The 25538-nt window shown below is 36.6% G+C and overlaps 1 protein-coding gene across 2 annotated transcripts in view; it reads right to left on the bottom strand.

Annotated features, from left to right (window-relative positions):
- Nucleotides 1-465: 465 nt before the first annotated feature.
- Nucleotides 466-25538, bottom strand: part of HS2ST1 (heparan sulfate 2-O-sulfotransferase 1) — a 107465-nt gene continuing 82392 nt past the window's right edge. For both annotated transcript variants that reach the window (XM_027719925.2, XM_027719924.2), the window contains exons 2-7: nt 19856-20094; nt 13818-13903; nt 10102-10240; nt 7739-7836; nt 6520-6677; nt 466-5069 (exon numbers count right to left, since the gene is read on the bottom strand). In XM_027719925.2, coding sequence (XP_027575726.1) covers nt 4843-5069; nt 6520-6677; nt 7739-7836; nt 10102-10240; nt 13818-13903; nt 19856-20094 — 947 coding nt within the window. In that variant the 3' untranslated portion in view covers nt 466-4842. The remainder of the gene's footprint in view (nt 5070-6519; nt 6678-7738; nt 7837-10101; nt 10241-13817; nt 13904-19855; nt 20095-25538) is intronic.

Consider the following 25538-nt stretch of genomic DNA (forward strand, 5'->3'; position numbering starts at 1 on the left):
TTGCTTACAAATGCAAATGACATTTCTAGTCCATTCAAGTTCTTATACCACTCTCAGCACAGCAGTAACTGAGGGTCTTCCCATACCAAGGCAATCAGTCGGGACATTTGTTCCCTCAGGCAGGGAAGCATGTATCAATTCACTGCTTTAATGCCAGTTTCCTGTTTTTACAAATCTTGGCTTTAATATTAGGAACTTTCCATTGACACTTTCAGCACAGTGTAGACTCTCTGCAAACTTATTACATATCTGCCTAGAAAGCCTAATGCAAATTCTAAAGGCCTATAAATATATTTGGTTATAGCTGTATGAAATTACTACAGACAAGCTACACTTCAGCTCACCCCTCCCCTCCAAAATCACAATAGCTGCCAACAAAGTTCACAATACTGCATAACAACATCTTCCAGAAAAAAAGCATTCAATGTGAATGTGACATGCAAATATTAAGACAGGACACCAGACTTCTTTTCTTTCCCCTTCCCACTGGGTGTTTTATTTTATAGCATTTGCATTAGGTAATCAACTGAAACACTTCAACAACAGAAAGCTGGCAGCATAGTGAGGAAAAATGGAGATTATTTCTCAAACAGCCGTGACAAAATGGTTTCAAGTTGGAATAGTATTGCACAAACAAATCCGTTTACGGAGGGTGAGTGGGAGCAAGCATCTTCAACATGGATTGTGAGGAAAAAAGGCACTATTTAGCTGTGTATGTGTTTAAAAAGAAAAAAAATCAAGGTGCACAATGCATGTTTTTCAAAATTACATTCAGTACTGCGTTAGAAATGCTCACAAACCTGTCTCTTTTACAGAAGGTATGGAAAGCTGCTGATGTAAGTATCAGACAGTATAAGTGTATGAACATTTATAATTATGCTCCAGAAAAGTCTCAGGAAGAGGGCTCTTTCTATAAATACTGCTGCAAAGGTTACACAGTTACATAGGCTTACAGTAAAGGAAGCACCCATCCAACTAAGCAGCCTTACACTTTTCTTAAGTTTAATCTTTAGTAGTCATAAAACATGCTCTAATTTTGAAGAGCTAAACTGGCAGTGCACTTGAATCAGGCTTTTGCACTGACTGCTTAAGCAGCACAGTTCAGACAGCATCATCCACACACCTTTCTGTCACATACACCTTTAGCAGGTAAGCTTAATGGAAAATTTAACAGAAGTATAACAGAAAATAACTGAATTTTCCCCAATTTAAAATAGAAGTGCTCTGAGACCATCAATAAGCAAAAGTTTGTTCCTGTAATGTAAAAATAGCTAGGTATCTTCAGAAAAACTAAATACCCAGAAAAGGCATTTCAAATGATCAGGATGGGTTGGTTCTTCGTCTCCTGTATTCTGTAACTATAAATTTTCATGCCTGTTTGAAAATTAAGCCATGATCAGCATAATAATAGAGAGCGTGCTTGAAAATCCACCCAGAGCAAACAGGAATGTGCACAGAGGACAACTTGCACCCTAGCCTTGAGTCTGCTTATAGATGCAGTAACTAAATAAGAGTGAAATTCTTGTTGCATGGCTGCAGAGTTATTATGGGAAGGAGCTAAAAACACCGTTTCTCTCCTGTCAACATTGTCCAGTGTATCACAAGTGCTCCAGACATGCTGTTGGGTATGTAGTCACCAGCACAGCTGGACCTTGTGCCACTGGGCTGACAGCAACAATTTCAACAGTTTTGCACAAAATCTGGGCAGTAATTTTGTACAGAAAGTACAGAACAGTGTAACAAAATCTACTCTCATCTACATATATATATATATATATATGAGCATTTCAGCACCTTTCAAATGAACTTGGCCTTGCAAAAAGCCAATCTCGCTCCTCTGCGGAGTACAGCGACTTCCATTAAAGATTCATGTTCAGGAGGCTGCACAGTAGTTTGCTGATCATACAACCTGCAAAACCAAAAATTCATCTATTGCTGCTTTCCACTATGAGTCATTAAGGGAAAATATATAAGATAAATTATACTTACATACTGTAAAATATTTTTAATGGCAACAACTTGGATTCTTTTCATTTCCAAACAGAAGATGAATAGAGCAGATTATTAAAAATCTGTAAAGCTCTTTTTCCTAAACTGCCTTTTAGGAAATCCAAGCTTGATAGTTCTGAATTCAAAGGATTCTAAAAAGTTCACAGTTGACTTTAATGGTTGCACTAGATAAAAAAGTAGAGTCTTGGTTTCTTCTGTGTTCTACACATGATCACATTTTCAGAGTACATCTAGAATGAATACCTCTCCAACTGTTGCTAGCATTTTTAAAAAACACTCCTTGTTTGTCTCAACCTTGTCAGTTCACAGCAAAGAACAGGAAGTGATATCTGATTTTAAAAAAAGTGGTCTCTTACATGAACTATGAAAAATATATTGCCTTTTTAAAAGTAAAAAAAAAAATTGCCTTGTTCTATTATTTTTGTTATTGAAGACTCATAATTAAGAAATTCTAAATCCTGGAAGGAAAAAAAGAAACACAACTTTTAAAATTGCTTACAGAATAGAAGAGGTTTCTGTAGACCCTACTGAAATCAGTAGAAGTTTTACCCATTGTTTTCTTGTCAACACAGAAGCATTTATCAACATACTTATTTCATTACTTGGATGATTTTTTTTATTTTCACTTAGTAAACTCTTCTGCTCTCTTAGAAGTCTCTTCTGAAAATTCTGAAGGATATGCAAGAAGGTAAACTGATCCAAATTATTCTGAGGGAAAACAAGATAGTCAAAATAAAATCTAACACAGAACTATCACCAAGTGGAAATCTTTCCTGGGATTATAAATATTCATTCTATTTCAAGAAAAATTACTGCTCTTAAACAAAAACTTTTAGATCTCCATTAGCTACTTTTTGTGTATGATTCCTCAGTTCCTTTCTTTAGCTAGGAAACATGTCTTCATGTGTGACCCTACACATCCTATATCCAAACACATTGGCATTATTATTGATGTCAACAGACAAGAACTAGAACAGGAAGTCTTATGCATGGTTCATGCTATATAAATGGTAAGCTATGAGAAGGAACTTCCCTGATTATTTGGAAAGAACAAAGAGAGATCTATTTTTAAAATTAGAAGGGAAAAATCTAAGAAAACAAAGAAACTGCAAGATGTACTTGATAGTCCCTCGTTATCCTCTCTGTAATTGGGCTGTTGCTTTTGGCTGCAGACATCCAGTTCACAGACCATTTTCTGTTTCCTTTGTTTTCCTTACAAGAACAAGCTGGTTAAAGAAACTCCACTCTGCAATTTTAAACTAAGCCTTCAGCACCATCCCTTAGGAATTTAAATCTTTACCACCATTCCTTACTTTGTCTCCTCAGTGCCTTCCCCCATCAAACCCTGTGAAAAGCACTTTAAGAAAAGGCAGGTGTAAGATGTGTAAATACTCAGATCTTTAAGAAAATTCAATAGGAAACAATTTCTTGCAGTTCTCCACTGCCATTTGCTATAATGCAGTGGCCCCAAACATCTGTTCTCAAATTTCAATTTACTTCATCTACCAGGTGTTTCACACTGTTAATAATGGCAACTCACAAATTTACAACAGTCACTAAGGCAGTTACATAAATACAATTATGTCAATCAAGTTCACTGCATCTTTCTCAACCAGACTACACGACATTTTTCTTCTTGTTCTCTTACCCTAATAAAAGGATGAAGACTACATTTCTGCAAAGAGAATCCCTGGACAACATTCTAGTATTGAAGTCAGAGAGGTCACTGAAGTGTGTTTCAGCAATGTCCAGCAGTTAACTCAACCAGGAAATAGATGTGATGTTTTTCACTTCACACATAACAGAACTGGTGCAAAATCCCACTTTAAACTAGATACTTTAAACCTTTTGGTCCAAATACATAAAATAAGCAGTATTTACAGCATTTTACTCCTTTTGTAAATGCAATGCTTTAAAACATGTTATAAAGCACCTCAGTAAAAATATTCTACAGATAAAAGTATTGAAGTAGTAGGAAAACCCTAGCCATACCACAGCTCACTAATAGAGTCATAATATGGATTCACCAATACCTCAGTTTACAATTATTACAAAGAATCCATGGAGAAACTTACTGAATTTATGATTTTTATACCACCGTGTAAGGATCAACTAGAACTGCAGACAATACCAAATTTCTTTGTAGTTTTCCCAACCTCAGTCAGTGGTGATGGACATAAAACAAAAAAACCCCACTGCTCTGATTCTTGAACTTTTTACAATATTAATGTGGAAATGACATTTTAACACTAATGAGTAGTTGTAATTTTTTAATAAAACCACATATATAAATATGGGCAATTCCAGCAGCAGCAGCATTTCTCAGCAGAAGATGATTAACCATCCCAATTAATATCATGTGACATGATTCACAAAAACAAAGCACAGATGTCAACCAGTTATTAAGACTACTCATACTGTATACAACCAAAATTTCCATGTTGAAAGCTGGGGAAAATGATTTCCTCTTCACAGAAGTATAAATGAAAATAAATTGCTCTGAAAATTAAAAAGAGCATCAACAGAGGCGTTTTGTGTTTATATTTTCGAATAGAACTGCTGTGTATTAATTGCTCCGAATTACAGTGTAGATTTCTTCAGGTTAAGGATATTGACTCCCACTGAAAGTATTAGTTAGATAAAAGAAATTAAGCTTTTGCTTCTGGATTACCAACACAGCCATATCCAAAGCCCTGGAGGTGATCCACAGCCCACTTTTCTCATATAAAGAAATGTCTTGGAGGTCTACAGGCAATCTAGTTTCCATGGCTGAGGACTAAGATGATGATGTGATCAAAGATTTAGGTCCATAAATCTAACAGTATAGCGTTCTTAGTTTGATTTAGGGTAAATCTTTTCATAGAAAAAGTTTTGAGCCAGAATATACAATTCTCCATCTTTTTCTCGAACTGCATGTGCTCTGACAAACTGAAATTGCTCCAGTGCAAATTCATAGAACTCATTCTCCATTTTCCAGATTTCAGACTGTTGTAGCTTGGCAATAGTTTCTTTAGTGGGAAGTTTTTTCTCAGTTGTTTTCCTAAGATGAGACTTCTTTCCTAAATGCAAAATGAAAGCAATAACTTCACTTTAAAGTTCACATGCTTAAAAAAATGTTTACAGTCCTTTTATTTACAGAGTTTTATACTCTCAGTGTGTTGATAAACTGCATCAGAAGTGACAGGTTTTAATCCAGAATGTATCAACATAACATGCAGGCTTGGAAAACTGCAGCCTCTCTCACTAAACGTTAATGAATTTTACATCTGTTCTTTCAATTTTTCCTCCTTACTCTAATAAACCCAAGGAATAAACATTCATTTAAGGAACAAGATTACTCCACATAATATACCTGGAGCAAGATTGGTCTTTCAAAAGTAATTATTTAGGTGTTAATCTGGTATCAAATGTTAAGAATTTTAGAAACTGCAGAACAAGAACTTCTTTCATAGAGTCACAGAAACATTTAGGTTGGAAAAGAAGTTTAAGGTCATAGAGTTCAGCCACAAACCTAACACTGCCAAGTCTCACTAAACCATGTCCCTGAGTGCCACATCTACACATCTTCTAAACACCTCCAGGGATGTTTATATTCAATTCAGACTACAAAAAAAAAAAAAAAGAAACAAAACAACCACTGCACTGGTGTAAGCCCTCTTTAGCTTTCCATGAAGGAGAAAAAAAATCCTGTTTTCATGTGATTTCAGCTGTCTATTTCTAATCAAAATATATAACCCCTACTAATGGCATTTAAAGCATTATTCTCCCATCTAAATAGGATACTACAGTCTTATCATAAATGATACATAAGCCACATCCCTGTTGCACAGAGTTCCTGAGACAAAGATGACTAATGATGACAAGATTTTCCCTAAAAAAGTGCTAACTGTTGTTTTGTAATAAACTTGTTAATACTACACATCTAGGCTCTATACATCAGACCCTTTTTCCCTCTATTTGTAGACAGAAGCTCTAAGAGGGACCTTTTCTTCATCAGAAGTTGCATGGCCAGCCCCTAGAAACTCAGCTACTGGCTATGTTATGTCTTATTAGGAGCCCTGGAAGATAAACATGTACTTGGGTCTGCATCCCTCAGGCCTTATTGCTCAGCCAGCCAGGCTGCACTGAGCACAGTTAATTTCAGCAGGGCTTCTGAGGAAATGGAAATCTGCCACATCAGCCACTTTACAAAACTGAAGCCACTGCAAGACCTTAAAAAATGTTCTGTTAAATTTTTTTACATGCAGTGTACCTACACAACTGTCTTTATCCCAAACTTAAATATTTACCATTTGCGTAAGGCAGGAAGATACTTGGGCTACCCTAAAAACAAATTACTGAGAATCTTTTAAAAGGAGTTTATGTCATTTGTAGGAGCATCAGCCAGCTGAGAGACAAAAGACTGGCACAGACTCAAAACTATTCATCGAACTCTAAAGAATTCACATTAAAAAGGCAATAAGAGGATGAAAAATCCATGGAATCCATGGATATCAACTATATAAATACCTGTCCGGTACAGTTCTGTGGCACCCCTGAAGAACCGGGGCAAAGCTGCCTCCAATAACATGATAAAGTCTTCAAGCTCTTCAGTAACTCCCACTAGGAAGTATTCATTAATCAGATTGTATTTGGCTTGTTCCAAAGCCCATCTGCTTCCCACATTCCTAAAATGACAGAGAACAATTACAGCAAGTTCTGATGGCAGCCAACAATCCTTGGTCCCTAGATAGAGATTACTTCACAACAGGACATTTGTATAGGAAAGGCAAGACTCATTCCAAGTTATAACCATTCCTAACTTCATTTCCCTTTCCAGTTTCTCTCGCCTGTGTTTTTATCTAAAAATGTGACTCTACTTAAAGAGGAGTCTCCACAAAAATACCCAATGTATGTATATGGTTAATGTCTCTACTAAGGCAATTTTTGGAGGATTTACATTTTCTCAGTGTTAATACTTGGACTCCACTTTCACATTAGAAATGAGAAATATGATAAGAACACACTTTCCCTTTTGCATCTTCTTCCTTTCTCTCCTTCTCTACCTGGCCACAGTGTAGATAGGTCTGACCAACAGGCACTGAAAGGGTAGCTCCCAAGTGGCCATTTACTTTGCTTATGTTTGAAAGAACAGTACCTTTGATGAATAACTGCCCCTGATATCACTCAGAATAGTTCCTTAAATCTATGTTCTTTTTTTTTGGTTGCTAAAGAGTTTTTTTAAGTACGTGCCATTGTTATAAAACATGCTGCATTGACAGATGGACACTATTTGCTTTTGTTTCAGTTTCTACTAAGTAGCATGGACTGCTGGATGCCTGATAAACATTTAAGAAGATAAAATTATCCTGATCTCAATTATTTTATTCTCCCCAGAAACTTCAGGAGCTTGGACTAAAATATCTCCATTTGGAAAGAAAGATACTGTAGTCCGATATTAAAAAAAAAGTCAAGACTCCAAATCTGCAAAAATAATTTTTAAAATTGAAAACATATGTTTTCCCTCATAGCACTGCTGATACGGTATTCCAACATATTGCTTGTTTAAAAAACTGCAACACTGTTTCAGTAATTGCATCTTCAAAAGAAAACGCATTACTGAAGTACCCGCTGCTTCACTCTGTCCAGTCCCTCACACTTTCCCCAACTGTGCTACATATTCAAATTCATTAAAGTTTATATTTCAGCAATGATGTACTTGACTAACAAGCTACATCTATCTCCCTACCAGCATTCAGAGCTGTGGCCACAGAAGAATGGAATTTGAAGCCAAAGTTTCTCTGGAGCACAGTCGGAACCTCCAGCTGCCACACATTCATCAAAGGTCTGGAACAAAGACAAAATTGAGCTGAGCTTTAAAATCTCATATACATATCAAACATCTCAAACTGGCTAGTTGCTAAATGTAGTGGGGACAGAAAAACACAAGATAGGAAAGAAAAAAAAAAGTAGCCTTGCTTTCACAGTATTATTAGGATGACCTGTTTGTCTAAATTAAAATAGTATTTGGACAGTCTTTTATGCTTACAACTAATGAACAGTTGATCTTACCTGATACACATTGATACACCTTTGATATAACCTTAGCAAAGGCTATTTGACAAAACTAGCACAGATAGTCAGTAAGTGTTGAGTATAATTGTTTTCCCTTATAAAATGAGTCACTAAAGATACAGCATGAAATGCCATCGGGAATTGTGTGATACTGGAACAGCTGGATCTTTACAACATAGAACACTGTGCATTTTGTGTTTTAAAGACTGTTCTATTATATTTTAAATATTATGACAAATAACTATCATTTCAGCGGCTAATTTGGTTTTGGCAACGAGAAGAACTAAAAGGAAGGTGTTCGCTGCATAACAGAATATTCCATACAATATTGCTCTCTACATGGATACACAGCTGTAGCAATACAGAGTTTCAACTGCAGTAGCACAGTTACAATAAGAACTCTGTTTGCATTGGAAACAATTTGTAAATTGTTATTGTGTCACCATAAAGTAAGTACTTATGATATTTCTAATCAAGATATAAGGCTTGTATCAAGGATAGATTAAAAAAATATTTAATAATAAGAGATCATATAGACAACTTTTTAGACTGTTTCTTCTGTATAATTACAAGTTTCTGTCCAAAACAGCCATGTAGAAATATGTTTGCATAATTATTTGGGGTTAAGAAAAAGGACAACATCATTTGCTTCTATTTTGTGGTGAAGTTTCTGAGATGATCTGATAAATGTCAAAGCGGGGAATAAATTGTGGTGCCTGGGTTCACAATGAACTTTGAGGTTAGAATACCTTGTATATGTCACACATCACAGATAAAAATGCAGCTTAACTAGGAAAACAAGACACTGGTATGCTTTTCCTAGCATAATTCTCTAGATAAATTCTGCACTGATCCATCATGAGTACTGGGTAACTCCAACGTTACCTTAGAACTACGCTGTTAAATGCACCTCCAAATTAATGAAATGCAGTAGCTGAAGATGGCGCTAAACCCTAAATTAACACAGGAGCAGTTGGTTACCAACTGAAAAGAAAAGAGAAACGGTCTGCTCCCAATATTAAAAATATTTAAAATATTTGGAAGGGGGGCAGCACACAAAATGATTGGTCACATTTATTAGTTGTTATGGTGTTTATAGACTAAGCTCTATTTAGTATGATTTTTGCTTATTTTTTCAATGTCTCTTGGTATTCACACAGTGCAACACTAAACTGTCAACATTACAGAGAAATTGCATCAGCTTAAGAAAATATCATCACTGAAATTGTAAAAAGTATTTGGCCCCATAAAGTACAAAATCTCACAACATTTTACAAAGGATTCCACACTGTTCTAACTATAGGTTGATAAACTATACTCATATAATTAATACCCTACTTTTCTTCCTGATTTAAAAACCCAAAGCAACATGCCCCAACAAATGCCTTACTGAAAACCATGACAGTGGATGTATAGATTCTTTCTGAAGTAAATATATTTTGGAGCCTACATGATGTTGCCATTCTAAAACTGTATTAGTAGTCAATGTTTGAATGTGCTAACCTGATCCTACAGCCACTTAAGGCAGACGGAGGAAGTATAGAAAAGTATGTATCACACTCCATAGTTTTCAGAAAGACTCCTTATAGAATTCCATTGCAATGTTTATGTTTTTAAAAAATAAAATAAATTGGGTTGATAATTCTAAGAAAATAAACAACAAAGCCAAAGCATCAGCAGTTCTACAGCTTTTGTTGAAAAAATGTGTCTCAGTCTTCAACAAGAAGGGATGTAGCCTTCTTACACAGGAGGATAAGCTTAACTTGATACTTACAACTCTGGATACCTAAAACATTTTTTAATTTTATTTAATTTTTTTAACAAATTGCAAGATTAAGTGAATTTATAAGGGTACAAAGAACATACTCAATGTCACGCTCTGCTCCATTATAGATGTGAAGAGGAGAACATAACTTCCAAATCCACCATTATCACCAAGGCTGATACAAGAATGATTCAGCTTTTATCAGGACATATTTTAAATTGTTTTCACACTAACTTTAGTAAGTACAACATGTATAATAAAGTGTACTTTACCTTTTTATCCCCTTGTTTTCGCCTCCGTAGCCCTGGTCTGTAATCATCTCCAAAGCGCAGAAAGTAATAATAAGAAACTAGTCGTTCTATAGGATCTCTTATGACATTTATGTAAATTGGTTTCTTTTTAACACCAAATCTAAAGTAAAAGAGGAAAAAAAAAAAAATCTTTCAAAGGACAAATCAAAGCTTCTCACCTAATACTTAAAAGCCTGCCTCTATTGACACAACTGAAATCTCTACACAAAACAAATGATACTGAGAGGAAGTTTAGTGATCACTTCTTTTCATCCTCATATCCAGTGCATTACATGGATGTGAAAGTCAGTTCAATTTCAGTTTGCCTAAGATTATGATTTTAGAAGTTTTTTCTTATTAAAGAAACAAACAAAACTTACATATTTTCACACAAATAGATACTAAAAATGTTTACACAACCATCCTGCCTCTAGAAATGCCCTAATTAGTTTAGCAGCCCCATATGTGTTTATAACAAGTATGAGGAAGTTTGATACTGAGTTCCTGCCCTTCTGAACTGGGCTTTGCAATGATGCAAGTGGTTTTCCTGGCAGGTCTCCAGTTGTCAGAAACATTAACAGCAGGAAGACAGAGCTCAGAGCCCATCAACCTGGGTTGAAGGTATATGGCTATGCTTATTAAATATAAGCATACAGACAGTATCTGTAACCATATTAATTTCTCTATCTAAAAATATTAAATTTATCCTTAGACATTTACCCTAAGCAAATTTTATCTACTGTAGTACAAACAGGAAGCCTGATGAAATCAGGTGGTAAGCTCATAGGACACATGACAAAGATTTAAAACACCAAAACTGTTTTGTGCAAATGCTACCTTTCAATGATCTATATTCAGGTCAGCTTTTACAAAATATTTCTCAGTTTTACTTTTTCTTCCATTTGAGACATCATTGTGGCAAATAATTATGGTATCCAAACATTAAAGAGTTTATATCACAATGGAAATTGCAGGTGTGTCAAGTACCCTGAAGTAAAGCTAGAAGTTGGAAAAAAAGTTCTGTTCCCATGCAAACTGGGAAAGTGTTCTGCATTGATAGAGGGCCATTCAAGCCTCCTAGCTTAGCTAAAACAGAGAGCACTCATAGTTTCAAGATGCAGTACCACTATTGTTAGAGGGGTACTCTCTAAACTTTACTACCAGATACGGCACATATGAGGAATCTTAAGTTTAAAAGCTGACAAACAGAAACAGAATAAGCAGCAGAAAGGAGAAAGTTAGAAAAAAAACCCAAATAACGGGCATTACTTTGGCAAAAGACCAGCACTAGAGACAGAGAAATTGTTAAAGGCTACAGAAAGAGCAATTGATTCTCCAATGTTGCCAGCAGAGTACCAATGAGTCAGACTGGAGCTTTCAAAGGCGGCATTGCTGACATCTGTCTGCATGCCAGCTCCTGCTTCCCAAAGTCTGCAAAATAGAGTGTGTGAACATTTCAACCATTTTGATGCAAAGTCCAGACTTTGAACTGCACCCTCTTTGAGGTCCACTGAAGTGCGCGAGAATGCCCGTGTGTCTCCTTCCACAGGCTACTGCAAATGCTGAGAAAGCTGTAACAGACCATTTGATGTAGCAGCAGCCTCAATCAATAAATAATATGTATCCATGAGTTAAATAAAGATGTTGAAGTCCTTAGAAATGCTTGTGCTGGACTGGACATTCATATGGATTTGCAGATGAGCTTGCAGAACTAGCTACAGTTACAGTAACATAAGCCACTTACTACTGCAACTTTATTAAGAATGATAATGAATTGGCAATTGCATTTTCAAAGAACCTTTTTTCCAACTACTTACCAAAGAAAATAGGAATAAGAGTGGATGAGAAATTAAAAAAAAAGGGGGGGGAATTTAAACTTTTGTTACTGTAATTTCTACGTGGATGGATTATGTTAACCTGTCCTCAACACTGCAAGTCATCCACGGAACCCAGTACTTTAAGATTCAGCATAATTTAAGAGGTACTTTTGATATTTGACAGAGGACCTAAGTCTGACGTTCATGTATAAGGAGACATTGACTTTTCTGAAATATTTTACACTTCTTAACTACAAGAATGTTCATTACAAGAACATACCTCACAGCCTTAAAGGTGTGGGCCTTGCCAAGCACAACCAGCGTATTCAAGATATTATTTTAATAATGAAAACCCAAAGTATGAGAAAGCAAGCTGTTGTGGGAAAAAAATAAATCACTTAGGTGAAAGGATAACAAACAACAAAGACAAGGATAACACAGTCCTGAAGGGAAGATGCAGATGAAAGAAATCTGTGAAATTGCTTAGATGCTTTCTAGATGTAAAATAATTATTTTAGTTTTAGAAATTCCAGTATCTGAAAATGTTTTCAGCTTTATGAAGTAAGTAACGAATAAAATAACATTCAGCTTTGCTGCTCCAGAAAGCTATTACTCAGTTCAAGCATTTATTAATGTTGAAGCATTAATAAGGCAGAAAGGAAACTAATGAAATTCAATATATTTTATTTGATTGATTGATTTGCAAGTAAGACTTTTTGCCTGTTACTTTTTGTAAACTCCAAGCTTTTACTTGGTGCCATTGGTCATTTTCAGCTACTACTGTAGCTTTTAGCATTTTCTATTCTATAATACACTGTATAGGGAATCTACGAAGGTCTCACTCCCCCATCTCATTCTTTGTAATAAAAAGCTCAAATTAAAAATCAGTGTACATGACAGAATGAATAATTAAAACGAATGACTAAACAAAAGGAATTACTACATACAAAAAAAGAATTTCATTAAATAATTAATATGCACAGAAACATAACACTGAGGACTGACCGTCGGCAAGAGGTAAAAGTAGTGGGTTACTATCGTTTGTGCAGTTGAATATAATGAGATCTGAAAATTCCACTTTCAATTTTAAACCATTTTCCACATGCTCCGAATTCAAGACGAAGCACTGCCTAGTAAGCATCTTAAGCAAAACTGACTTGTCAGTTCAAGGGGAGGTTTCATAAGACTGAGCTACGAAGGATCACTGCTTCAGATCCAGAAGCAAAAATAAGACAAGAAAAGAAACATATGAAAGTGGGAATACAGATACGATCCTGAACCTTTGAAGTCAGTGGGAGGATTTTCACCTCATTTTATTTTAAATTAATTTTAGAAGTAACAGGATTTAACTCCACAAGAATTATTTCAGTGCTTTTTTACAGGAAATCAATTATTATAAGCCAGAAAACTACTTTAAAGTATAACTTTTCAGATTCCGATAAAGTGTAAAGGGATACTATGGTAGAGAAGAACTACATAACTTAAGAGATAGGTGGTATTACCCTTTATTTACCCATAATTACCTATTATGAAACATTTTTGAGAATAGATATGTTAAACTTCCCCAAATGGGAAGACAATTCCAAGACAGAACTGCCAGCTTTCAGAGAAAAGCCATGATTTTCAGCACAACAAGCTTGCAATACAGACACGGAATACTAATCCCAGTATATAAATATTTCTTAAATGAGATTCGGCTACATTTTGTCATGCAAGAAGACAAGAGCAAACGGCGAAAATCAACCCCGAATATCGCCCATCATGGGAATGTCAGTGTGTGGATTTTTACCAAACTGCAGTTCCCAGGCTTTCACCACTAGAGGGCACTGAGAGCCCGGTCGGAGCCTACTCTGCTCCACGGAAACCTCCAAGGGAACGTACTTGGCAAAGTCCAGGTAAGATATATGGCCATGGTAAAATCCTGGCTTCATTTCCTTCCAGGAAGTCACATTCTTCACAAATCGGACCTGTAAAAGTAGACAGCAGAAAGTGTTTCTGCACTGCTGGAACACATTATGCTTTCCCATACAAGGTGTTTCCTGGTTTCTAAGTAAAATCTTATAATGCATTAGAAAAAAAAAGTTATTTTGAATATTACCAAAAAAAAAAAAAGTGCCAGCTGAAAGAGACTTTTCTGCAGCATACAGATGACTGATTTTAGATCATCACAATTTAATGATCAGAAACTAAACAAATGCAGAATAGAGCAATCAGAAGGGCAATTGAAGGAAAGGTATCACAAAAACATCCGCAAGACAAACATTTATATTTTTGTCAGTACATTTTATTTGTAATTTGAAAGGAATGCAGAATTCCTTCAGCAGAAATGCACATACGTCTTTGATAGAATTGTCTGATCCGTATTTAATCCTTCAAATAAAAGTGTACCAGATTTACAAGCATGTCTTTAGAGCTATTTCACTGGGACATAAGAAAAATCTGATGGTTCATTTGCTCCCCAACCCCACAATGCAACGCACAAGCAATCCAGACATTTTATAAATGCATGCGGTGTAAATAAGGTCTATACTTTACTATTTTGAATAGACACCTTAAACCTAACATTCCAGTGAAACTTTCATGTTAAATCATGAAGTAGCCCTTGCGCAAGGGCTGATAAAGCAGTTTTTGGCAAACGTCACAAAAATAGGAATAGCTTTACATTTCAAAGAACAAAGTAAGATACAAGCCCCAAAACAGAGAGTGTGATCAAATTAAGTGGGACATGCAAATCCTGATAGAGCTTGGCTTTATTAGATGAACAGAATATTTTAACATCAAAGCATTTAACTGGAAGTTGTTTCAAAACTAGTGAATTGGATAATAAAGAAAGGATGATAAATTTGTACTGCCTGAGCTGTCTGACAATGATACGCCATTTCTGAGGCTAAGAATTAGAAGATAGTGTTCCCTGCACATCTACAATATCTTTTCTGTTATACAGTGAAATAGATAACCATGGAGATACTGAGGTGAGACGAGAGTCAAAAAAGGAAAGGCTGAGAGCTCAAGACAACACACTAACATTCTGTAAGGTCAAATGGATTGAGAATGTCCTGAAGCACGATATTTATTATTTATAATAACCTACCAATTGCGGATTTTAAGAGGCGAGACTAGCCTGCTGCTGTTTCTTCAAAGGTGCAAAACTCACAGTATAGGATTTAAGAGGTCAATAACCTGTACTTATTTCCGCAAACACTGGCTCTTAGACTCTCAGGTAAAAGAAATGTATGTTACTTTTTAATAACAGGCAACATTAACCTTTCCACTGTTCAAATTTCACAGTCTGCAGCATTGCAAAATTTAAACCATGTATTGCACACGAAAATTGTGGCAAATCTACCTAAAAAGTACTGCACAATGTGATACAGTGGTGTTTCATAAACTGCACTGGCTTTCTGTCTGGTTTTGTGCACAGCACAAACTGATAATATGGGACTTTGAATCCAGTTGAACCAACTTTACTGCTACTGAAACAAACCACACTTTCACTGACTGTACCTTTCAAAGATTAATGACAAGATAGTTTCAGTGGAGAGCCTCAGATATGAATATCTGTTTACCTGGGAAAGAAGTTTCCTAAATGTGTCATCCTCCCTTCCTTCACCCACAAAGTCCAAAATGTCATGGTTGGTTGATACAACTCCACAAGTAAACCTATGGTGTCCAGTGCAGTGTGCATGTCAAAGCACACTTTTCAGTTACGTTTCCATGAACAAGCTTTCTGAAACTTAACACCATCCAGATTTCAGTTTCTAATGGACTACAACTAGACACAAAGAAATGCTAAGTACAAAATTGCAAGGTTTTTGTCTTAGATCCCCATGCCATCATCTGGCATCTGTTCCAGAAACAGTTAAAAAATCCTTTATTGTCTTTGTCTTACAATGTTGTTGTCTGCTAAGGAAATAAATTTTATGAATACAGGATGGATGGTCTAGCCTCTAACACCAGCTAAGAGAAGGCTAGGAAGGTTTTATATGGCAGCTGTGACATTTACATCTGCCTTAAGATGGACCAGCAACACACTGAGCCCCTGAGAACTAAAGCTTTTAACACCTATAACTAGCCTGCAGGCAAGAGATTTTTTTTCCTCCCACAGTTTGCAGCATTCCAAAAATCAGAATTGTTCCAGGTCACAGAGAGCCTAATGAGCCTGGATTCACACATTTTAGGTCAGAGACGAATATTGCTCACTGCTTCATACTGTTAAATATGATCAATTTTACCTTTTCAGGGCTTAGCAGATACTGGAGCTTTCAAGTGACAGAGCAAGCTTCTCCATCTGAACCCAACTGAATAAAATTTGAGGTGACTTTAAAAGTTCAGATAGATGTGAATGGAATTCCTGTGAAGTTGTTTCATGGTGCTTTTATATAATCAGCTATAAAGTTGCTTCACAGCCTTTACTAAGGGGGAAATCGGCTGAGCTTCACTGAATTAAAAAGCCAGATCAAATGCACTCTGTGGGCATAAGATGTCCAGAAAGGTAAGTTAAATACATTCAGTTTCTAGAACGGTAAGAATTTAAAACAAGTCCCAGAGAGTCAAAGGATAAAAAAAACAACCAGCATATTTGGCCTGAGAAAAATCTGTGCGAGCAAACTAAAGTGACATTATAAGCTCTTACCTCTGTCCACTAACTGTAGCTATCATTCCCTCTTCTCTACAGTTGACCACACACACCCCCCTTTTACCATGCCCAAAAGGTGGTCTGTCATTTCCCTGTGGTCTGGTATCATACGGGCTTTTTGGGGGCCAGGAATGCTGGAAACAGGCTAGCAGCATACCTTTGGCTGCATGCCATGAGCAACCACAAGCAAGCTCAAGTCAAGGGCAGTTGAGAATCAGTTCTGTGAGAATCAGTTCTGTGAGATGGTGTAAAGATTCAGCTCACCAGTTCAACCACAGTACAGCCAGGATACCCGCCTGGCACGTACAGCTCTGTCTCAGAAGGAAAAATACAACTGGCACACGTGCAGCACTCGTACTCACTAGACTACTCAACTCTCAAGAGAAAAATTCTTAAATGCTCAGGAGCACATGACAGTACTTCCACCTAACAGAGTTGCTGCAATCTTCAACTTGTTCCACTTCTGACAGCCATTGAAACCTTCATTAACAGAGGAAAGAAGTACCCCTAAAGTCAGTATGAGTGCACTGTCCTCTGAGAGGCCACTGTTTTAGAATACACTTGGAAGCAAGATGATATATTTTCAGGTTGCTCTTCTGAGAAAAATGGAGAGAGAAACTGGGGTAGAAAAAAAGAACAAGAAACAGAAAACAGCAAGCTGAGGGAGTGAAACACTGGGTAATTGTACCATTCGCAACAGCACGGAGAATGTTCTTATACCCACTTTTCTAATAATATATCAATAATACATGCTGCAATGCAGAACAATTATTTCATTTTAAATGTTTTGGGTGGCAATTTCACCATGTAACAAAAATGATAACGTTTGTGTGGCTGGTATGCCATCCTGATGGCCATAACACAGGCATACTTCTATGGACAGAAAGTATCAGTGCTAAAACATGCAAGCAACAAGTAAAATCCAACCAAACAACTACTCTGATTTAATGAAGAAAGCAAGTGCTTCTACAACAGACCACACAGGTCAGAAATGAAACACGGGCAACATGGCACTCAGCTTGCTGCAGAGAAAAGGCCCAACCTGGGGAAAGAGGGGTAGTTCCCAGGATCCTGCTGCCAGAGATGCTGCAAAAGAAAGGAGGGCTGCTGGGGCAAGTTCCATCTGAAACTAAAATGGGTCTTAGGACTCTTACCAGATTATCTTAAATCAGATACAGATTATATTTGGAGTGCATTCTCTGGCAGAGACCTTAAAATCTGTTACAGAATTACAGTAGTTCGGGAAAACTACAGCAGAAGTACTGCATAAAGGAAGGTTCACTATTCTACAAATTTCTGCCAGTCCCAAGGCAATCTTCACCTTGCTTACGGATATTTGCTTTAACAAATAGTATCACTAATAGAACAATTCTGTCTCTGTGATGTGTTCATGTATTTTACTACTGGTGCATATAGACGTAATGCACTCAAACAAGCTATACTGATGAAGGCAGCACGTGAATATGTCATGCAAATCCAAGCCTACACAGAGTAAACCTCATCTGCTAACACTCAGCATGCCTGCCATCTCCAGAATTATGCACTATGACTTACAATGGCAAGTTGCTATCTCAATATATTAAAGATGAATAATTATTTCTTCGTCTTTGAACAACTATGCAATATATGAAGTTTTTCATTGTCAGCATCTCCCAGTTAATGGCCATTGAAGAAGAGTAGTATCAACTGTATAATTAAACTACTTAATTTACTACCTAGTGTGAAATGAAGGTAGGACTGACAGTATTATATACATGCCCAGCACTGGTGGATTGTCATTTTTCAATTGATAATTATTAGAGGGAAGATGAAGAGGAGAGTTTCTCTTAGACAAAACTAAGCCAGTGAAAAACAAACTTTATTTCGATTAAGTCCAAACAGAAGTAGAAAATTAAGGTAAGGTAGCCTGTGTTTAACTTACACCATCAACGACTGGCTCTCCTATCCTTCAGGACAGACCACTACACTTCAAAGAGACACCTTGACAGAAGCAGAATTTGTGGTGGGAAGTACAGCACTATGACCGACCTGAGCATGATTTTTGCAGGCTTATTAAATCATTTGAAAAAAATCACTCTGCTCTTAGTACAGAGGTCTTTTGTATTTGTTCTATGCAGTGGACAGGACTATAGGGATGGCTACCAGATTTACTTTTGGTAATCTCTGCACTCATGTATAACAATATCATCTTCATATTTAAGAAACGATTTCACAACCGCAAATACTCAACAATAACACACCCCCTTTATCACAAAACAGATTCCAGTCCCACCCAAGTACACTATGTCCCTTGCACTGATATTCCTACCCCAATCTTTCTCCTACGTACAGAACTGGAAGTGAAGGGCTGTTAGCATCTGCTTCCCCTTGCCCCAGTCCAGGAGCTGTGCTGAGCCGCTTCTGCCTGTAGACATCCACCTAAAGGAGCTGGAAGGCTCAGTGCTGACATGCTGCAATGCAGAACAGCTCCTGCCTCTGCTGCATATCAGCTTAAGATAATCAGCATACAACTGGCAGTACAGACCCGAGAGTTTGGAAACATTTGTTTTACAGACAGGGATGACGACATAGCAACATTTCAGATCTCTGACCTGGGTTCCCTGCAAGCACACTCATGACAACAAAAAAAATATTAAAAAAAAATAAATCAAAAAACCTACTTCCTCACCCCACCCCAAGAAAAACAGGGCTTTGATCCTTCATCTTTTTTTAATATTCATCATCTGATGCAGTAGTAGCCATGATCCTTTCTAGCCTGGGACTATAGTGATTTTAGTGAAAGCTTTAAGTGGATGCAAAGTGACCCATCCCTTAGACTGCAAGCTACTTACAACCACTTTTTTCTACCTGTTTTTTAACACCTGGGAGACCTGACCAGATCCAGTACTAAAGACACAGCATGGCACAATGCCTGCACTACTCAGAGAGGAAATCACCTAAGACTGCATTCACTGCAGATGGAGATGACAGGCAAGTACTATTACACAGCCAAAACAGTTATAACAACAAAGGTCATTTCTGCCCCAGCTGTGTCCCTTTTTAGCTTTGTTTTTATCCAATAAACAGATACTTACCACCTCCAGTAGCCCTGAGAAAACCTAAACCTACTATTATGAAATAATATTAATTCTTTACAAAGAAAACACGAACACATTAGAATTCATTTATATGGGAAAACATGACATAAAAGCCAATTACAACACATCATCTAAGTCTGCAATAGCAAAGTTTTTTTTGTGCTTTCCCATTGTTTCATAAAGACATCTCGAATATAGCAGCTTACCTGATCTTGCAGAGACATAACAGGATTATTTTTGGTTGTATTAATATGTAGAACATGATATTTGTTCTTTGCACAAAGATCATAGGCAATATTTGTGAAGGATGTGCTGGCAGTCTTGGGTACTCTGTTGTAAATAATCACCACATCATCTTCTTCATCCAGTGTCGCATCCTGTCGGGGACCATCTACCGTATGACGTTGTTCTATTTCTCTGACTTCATGCCTTGCAATAGCTCTTTCTGTTAAGGATGAAAAATACAAAATTTCAATGTAAATATCACCAATTCTGAAGTTCAAACCTTAGAACAAAAATAATCTGGTGAAAAGCAGTAACTCCTCAGCAATGAAGGCAACACTTGCTGTCATGTATTTCTGACACATCTGAAGCAAAACTTAATCTATAAAAATCTATGAAAGACAAAAGGGGAGTTAGTCCAACACAGAACACAAAGACTAGAAAGCAATCTGCTTAGGGAACACATACCATATTCTATGACTCACACTGACGTTACAGAAAGCCATCGTCTCTAAAGAAAAACATCTATAATGCACTATCAAAATGGCAACATCCCCAAAATATCCCAAATCATTTCTACAATAAACCTATTTAAAAATTATAATAGAAGGAATAACTCAAGCAATTTGAAGAATATGAATCTTCTGGAAACAGTAGAAATACTAACACCAGAGATTTAGTCCTTAACTGCACTGTCTTTCAGATGAAACTTTTCTTTTGTTATTTCAATTGATACTCTTTACAAAATGTAAAGCATTACAATAAATGGGGTTGACTAAAATAAAAGCAAGAGGTGCTTATAAAACAGCTAACATTAAGGTGAAGAGTGATCTCCGAGTACTGAAATACTTAAATGCATCAAAAAGAAAGAAACATGGAAAAGCAAGCTATGAACAAGACATTTTGGCAAGGTGAGTACTTTGCAAATAAACCATCTTTCCTTTTATACAAAGGGCAATACTCTGAGTAATTGAACACTGCTTCAAGTGCTAAAAGCTTATTTGGAAAATAAAATTCACAGTATTACATTTTTTTTTTATGCTGCTGAATATCAAATATCTTGTGCTGATTCAAACAGAGCTTTGTTCTGTTCTAGCTAAGTATATACTACAATACGATTTGCAATACAGATGTCAAAGCATCTTTTCTCATTCATTTATGGTGATATTGCCTTTAATAACGTATTCAAAGAAATCTGCATTTGTCAACAGCACAAGCTGAAGTTGATAACACAAGAGTAACCTGTATTTTGTTCTAACGCAGGGTATAGCTCTTTCTGGATGACACACTTTTAACAGCAGCAGCTCTCGGCCTTTACTTCCCTTGCTTCCATAACCCAGCTCCTTCTATTCTTTTTCACCACATCTCTTTAATTATAACATAAAATCACTTTTAGAGCAGAATCATTAAGCTGTGAACACCACTAGCCTGTAATTCCACATAAATTGCCTTCAACCAGAAACTTCCATCTGTCTGAAATGTTTCAAAGCTTAAACTCACTCAGTCTCTCATATGCTCATATCTCACACCCCATAACTAAGTTACATCAGTATAAAAATGTTTGTAGAAAACGCTTATTGAGTATATCTCAATTTTCCACATGACATCTGTTGCTCCCCACTACATCAGTCACAGTTTTTGCTCCTTCCTTCTCATTTACTACCTCTCTCATCACTGCTGGCAAATGTCCTATTTTGGAAAGAGATGAGGCAGGCGACAGACTCAGGTTTCATGTATCTGAAGATGGTTACAACAAAATGGGGCTGGCAACTTTCTGCCAGTAACAGATTAGAGGAAGCATTTGGTAGGGGACATAACCATGTGGCTGCCCAAGGCTACATAGATATTGAATACCATCTAGAGAGGCTCAAATGAAACAAATTTAATTATTATTTTTCACTCCAGAGTAGCAGATCTAAGCTAGATTTGAATCATAGCTGCACAGAACCCCAGGGCTGATGAGGCTGGCTGGCACAGAGGGAAACTTCCCCTTCTACATGGAAGAAGGAAACATTCACAAGAAAGACATGATTTGCAAGAGGATTGATGAGAAGTCTTCCTCTAATGAGGTATTTTAAACCATGATGATTCAAGAATTAGTGTGATAAGTGCACTTTAAAGACCATGCATAAGATATAAAAGCTGTATGATTGGATGCAATTAGCAGAAAGGCTATTGCATCCTACCTCCTTCAACTTCCCATGGCCGGGGGGAAAGCAAGAACTCATGCAAGGAACACAACTTTCACAAGCATGAAGTACACAGACAGTCCTATGATAAAAGAATAAGGAGCCTTTAAATTTCAAACTAAAATCAAAACTAATCTTTATGATGAAGCACTGAAATTACCTTTCTGAAATAACTGCAATAGTTAAAGAACAAAAGCTGAGATGAAGTGAATGGCATAAACTGCTGAAGTGCAAGGGAAGCTAAAGTTACTTGAGAAAAGGATGAAATACCTGAAGTGTCTAACCTGGTCAGCCACCATGAAGGCCTATTTCGTTCTAGTCTATTAATAACAAAATAAAGAAAATTGCAAGTTCTGTACAATTTTTTTTTCCCAGTCACAAATAGTTTGCAGTTTTTCCTGTGAAGTCAGGAAGCTTTTTTGATACTTTCTGAGAAGTCAGTTTAACTCTTAAAATGACAAGTGACTTGATGAATATGGATTTTACTTATTTATTTGCTTATTTATTTATTTATTTGGGAAGAGGGAAGAGGTCCAATCATGGTAACATGCATCTGAGAATAGTCTTTGGGATAATTAGTTAATTAGGAGTTAGAGAACTTGAGGATTTGATAGGCATTTGTTTAACTACTTCATTTGCTCTTCTATAAAATTTAAATAATCTTGGAAGTGAAAGTCCTGTAATGGTTGAAAAATGAACATTGCTTATGTGTCTTTAGAAGTATGATAGAAATGAAATGTATGCTTTAATGATGTTTTACATGTAGAAGACAGGAAGAAAGAAGACACTAAGTATTTATTAAGTATATTTTTTTTACCAAACATCTTCTTAGATGACAGCCCTGCAAACTTAACTTTGCTTACAGAACCTGTCTACATAAGGTTGGACTGGTTTCACTGAAATCAATTAAAAAAATAAATCAGGATAAGTGATTTCTTTCCTATCAGAGATCCTGTGGACAAATGCTCTACAATCTCACTGCTTTCATTGCATTCTATTTAAACTTCATTTTGTAAGAAAAACATCTCTGCAAAATTATTACGAGCTAAATGCTTAAACAGGGTTAAGACCCTCCACACTAAATTTGACACTATATAACTACATCCATTTAAACAGATAAGCAGCATTTAAGCAAGTGATATTTTGAGTATGAGACAGATTTTCATACAGGATAATTTTAAGGCATAAAATATTGTCTCACACTTTTTTATTACTGCTGGTTTCAGTTCACTGTAATAAACAATATAATTACTATACAGTTGGAAAAAACTCTGTTCTGTCATCTGCAGTTGTCCTACAAGCAAACATTCATCAACGGCAAGGACAGTTTGCACACAGGCAGTACCACATAGGATCAGTGTAATAACAGTTGCTACACTGATTATTTACCAGCAGATGAATTACTTGCAGAAAGTCTTTAGCTGGCTGAAGTAGCTGCTTTGTAAACAGCAGAACAAGTTTTCCCACCTATTTGTCTATACGACCTGCTAAATCTTCCTTTATCCCATCTGTAACTTAGCATCTTCCTATGACCTACTTTTCTTGGGCCATCCTCTTGTAGCAATAAACCAGAAAATGTCATGGCTAGCAATAAAGTGGTTTGCCAGTCAGATACTACCGGAAAATAACATGTAATGGGCAAGTTATGTCTTCTCCTTCAACAGAAGCACTAATAGCAACATTCAATCTGTATACCACCACTTCGAGATTGCTGCCCTTTCAAGTCAAAGCAGCTTCTCGACAAGCTCAAAAGTTACTAAAAACACCTGGAAAGAAATGGACAGGCCAAGTTGGACCACTTAGTCCTATTTTGTTAGGATCTCAACTAGTAAAATCACCTGTGAAAATGCATTGGACCCAAACATACCTACAAAAATATTTGAAAACCTAACTGAATAATGTTTACATAATTACAGAAACAAATCTCCCAACTGAACAATATTTAAATAATTATAGAAACAAATGACTGTGATCATAAGATGTTATTAGTCTACATTCCTTGCACATTCAAACAGACGAATGTCTCAGGTAAAACAAGCTTATTAGCATTTACTTCAAATCCAAGTGTTAACTGCATACAAAATATATTCTTCCCAAAGAAAATAGTGTGACATGGATTTTAACAGCTTAAAGATTAACAAAACCAAACATTTCAAATTCCTCACATTTTTCACATAAGCATAAAAATCTCCAGGGATTTCTTAACAAAGAAATCTATCAAAATCAGAAACTCTTCTTTACCACTCTTGATGAAAGATATATTTTGAGGCTCGTTGGCTGTCAAAGCCAAGTTCACTGAGTAACTGGAAGAATACTTCAGAGCATACTGCTCTACTTCCCCAAACTATGCTCTTTGTCTTCTACATCTGTTTTCCTTCTGTATGTATCTAGAGATATTATTTAGGCTCTCTCTTCAACGTGTCTTATGTGCCTGCCATAATTCCTTGTGAAATCTCCCACTCGGATGAGGAAAGACTGAGTTTTTAAGTAAGTTTTATCTCAGCAGCCTTCAAATATTGCCCAACAAAAGAAGATGTGGACTCAAACTTCACTCACACTGACTTGATGTGAAGGAACTGGACAGCTCGTGTTGATAGCACCATCCCTGACCAAATAGTTGCTGTCCATCTACGACACTGGATGCCACTTTAACCTGATAAGCAGGTTTCTTCCAGTTGGGAACAACACTGAAGCCAGCTAACTTGGTGTCTCAGCTTTCTTTCCACTGTGCTCCCAGGCCAATTAGGCAAGCAGCTGGTAGCCTGAGGCAGTGAGCAGCTCTCAAGCTGTTTCCCTGCCCAAAAGCTGCATTAAACACATGACTGGCCTAAATACTGAACCCAGGCAGGACTGAAAACCTAGTCACTACTGACTCCATTCTCCTCTGATGAATGAAAACTGAACAGCAGCTTAAAACTGAACCATAATTATGCAGCAAAGTTAATGTTCTGAATCATTTTCAAATGATATACACCCACCATATACACACAGCCTTCATCCGTCACTGAAATGTGGCCTCCTCTGGGAGCTGTTTAGCAGCACGTGACTTACAAACCAGAGTGCTCCTGTATGTGGATATCAATACTTCAGGGATGGAGAGGAAAAGAGAAAGAATCAATGGTGCTATGACAATTTATGGCCATGGAGGATTTGTGTCACTATACTCCACTAAAACTGAAGGAAAAATATAGACTGAATTAATAAAAAGTTAAATTTGTGCAAGGTAACAGTATTAGTCTTAACATCCTAACTCTGATTTCAAAGACCTTTACAAATAATAACTCTATACTGCTCTAGTTTGAAGTCTTACTAACAGCAGAACTACCACTGGTTCTTTAGCAACTTCACTTAAAGACCAACACATATTTTTGGGCAAATATAAGAAAAGGATTTGTAAGAAATGAACCTGCAATTTCAGTTAATTTTTTTCAGGCATCAGTGAAACCTGATGGTAGCAAGAACACTTAGACAGAGGGTA

Source organism: Pipra filicauda, unplaced genomic scaffold, assembly GCF_003945595.2.
Source record: "Pipra filicauda isolate LSUMZ 115617 unplaced genomic scaffold, ASM394559v2 scaffold164_size1636381_pilon, whole genome shotgun sequence".
NCBI classification, from domain to species: Eukaryota; Metazoa; Chordata; class Aves; order Passeriformes; family Pipridae; genus Pipra; species Pipra filicauda.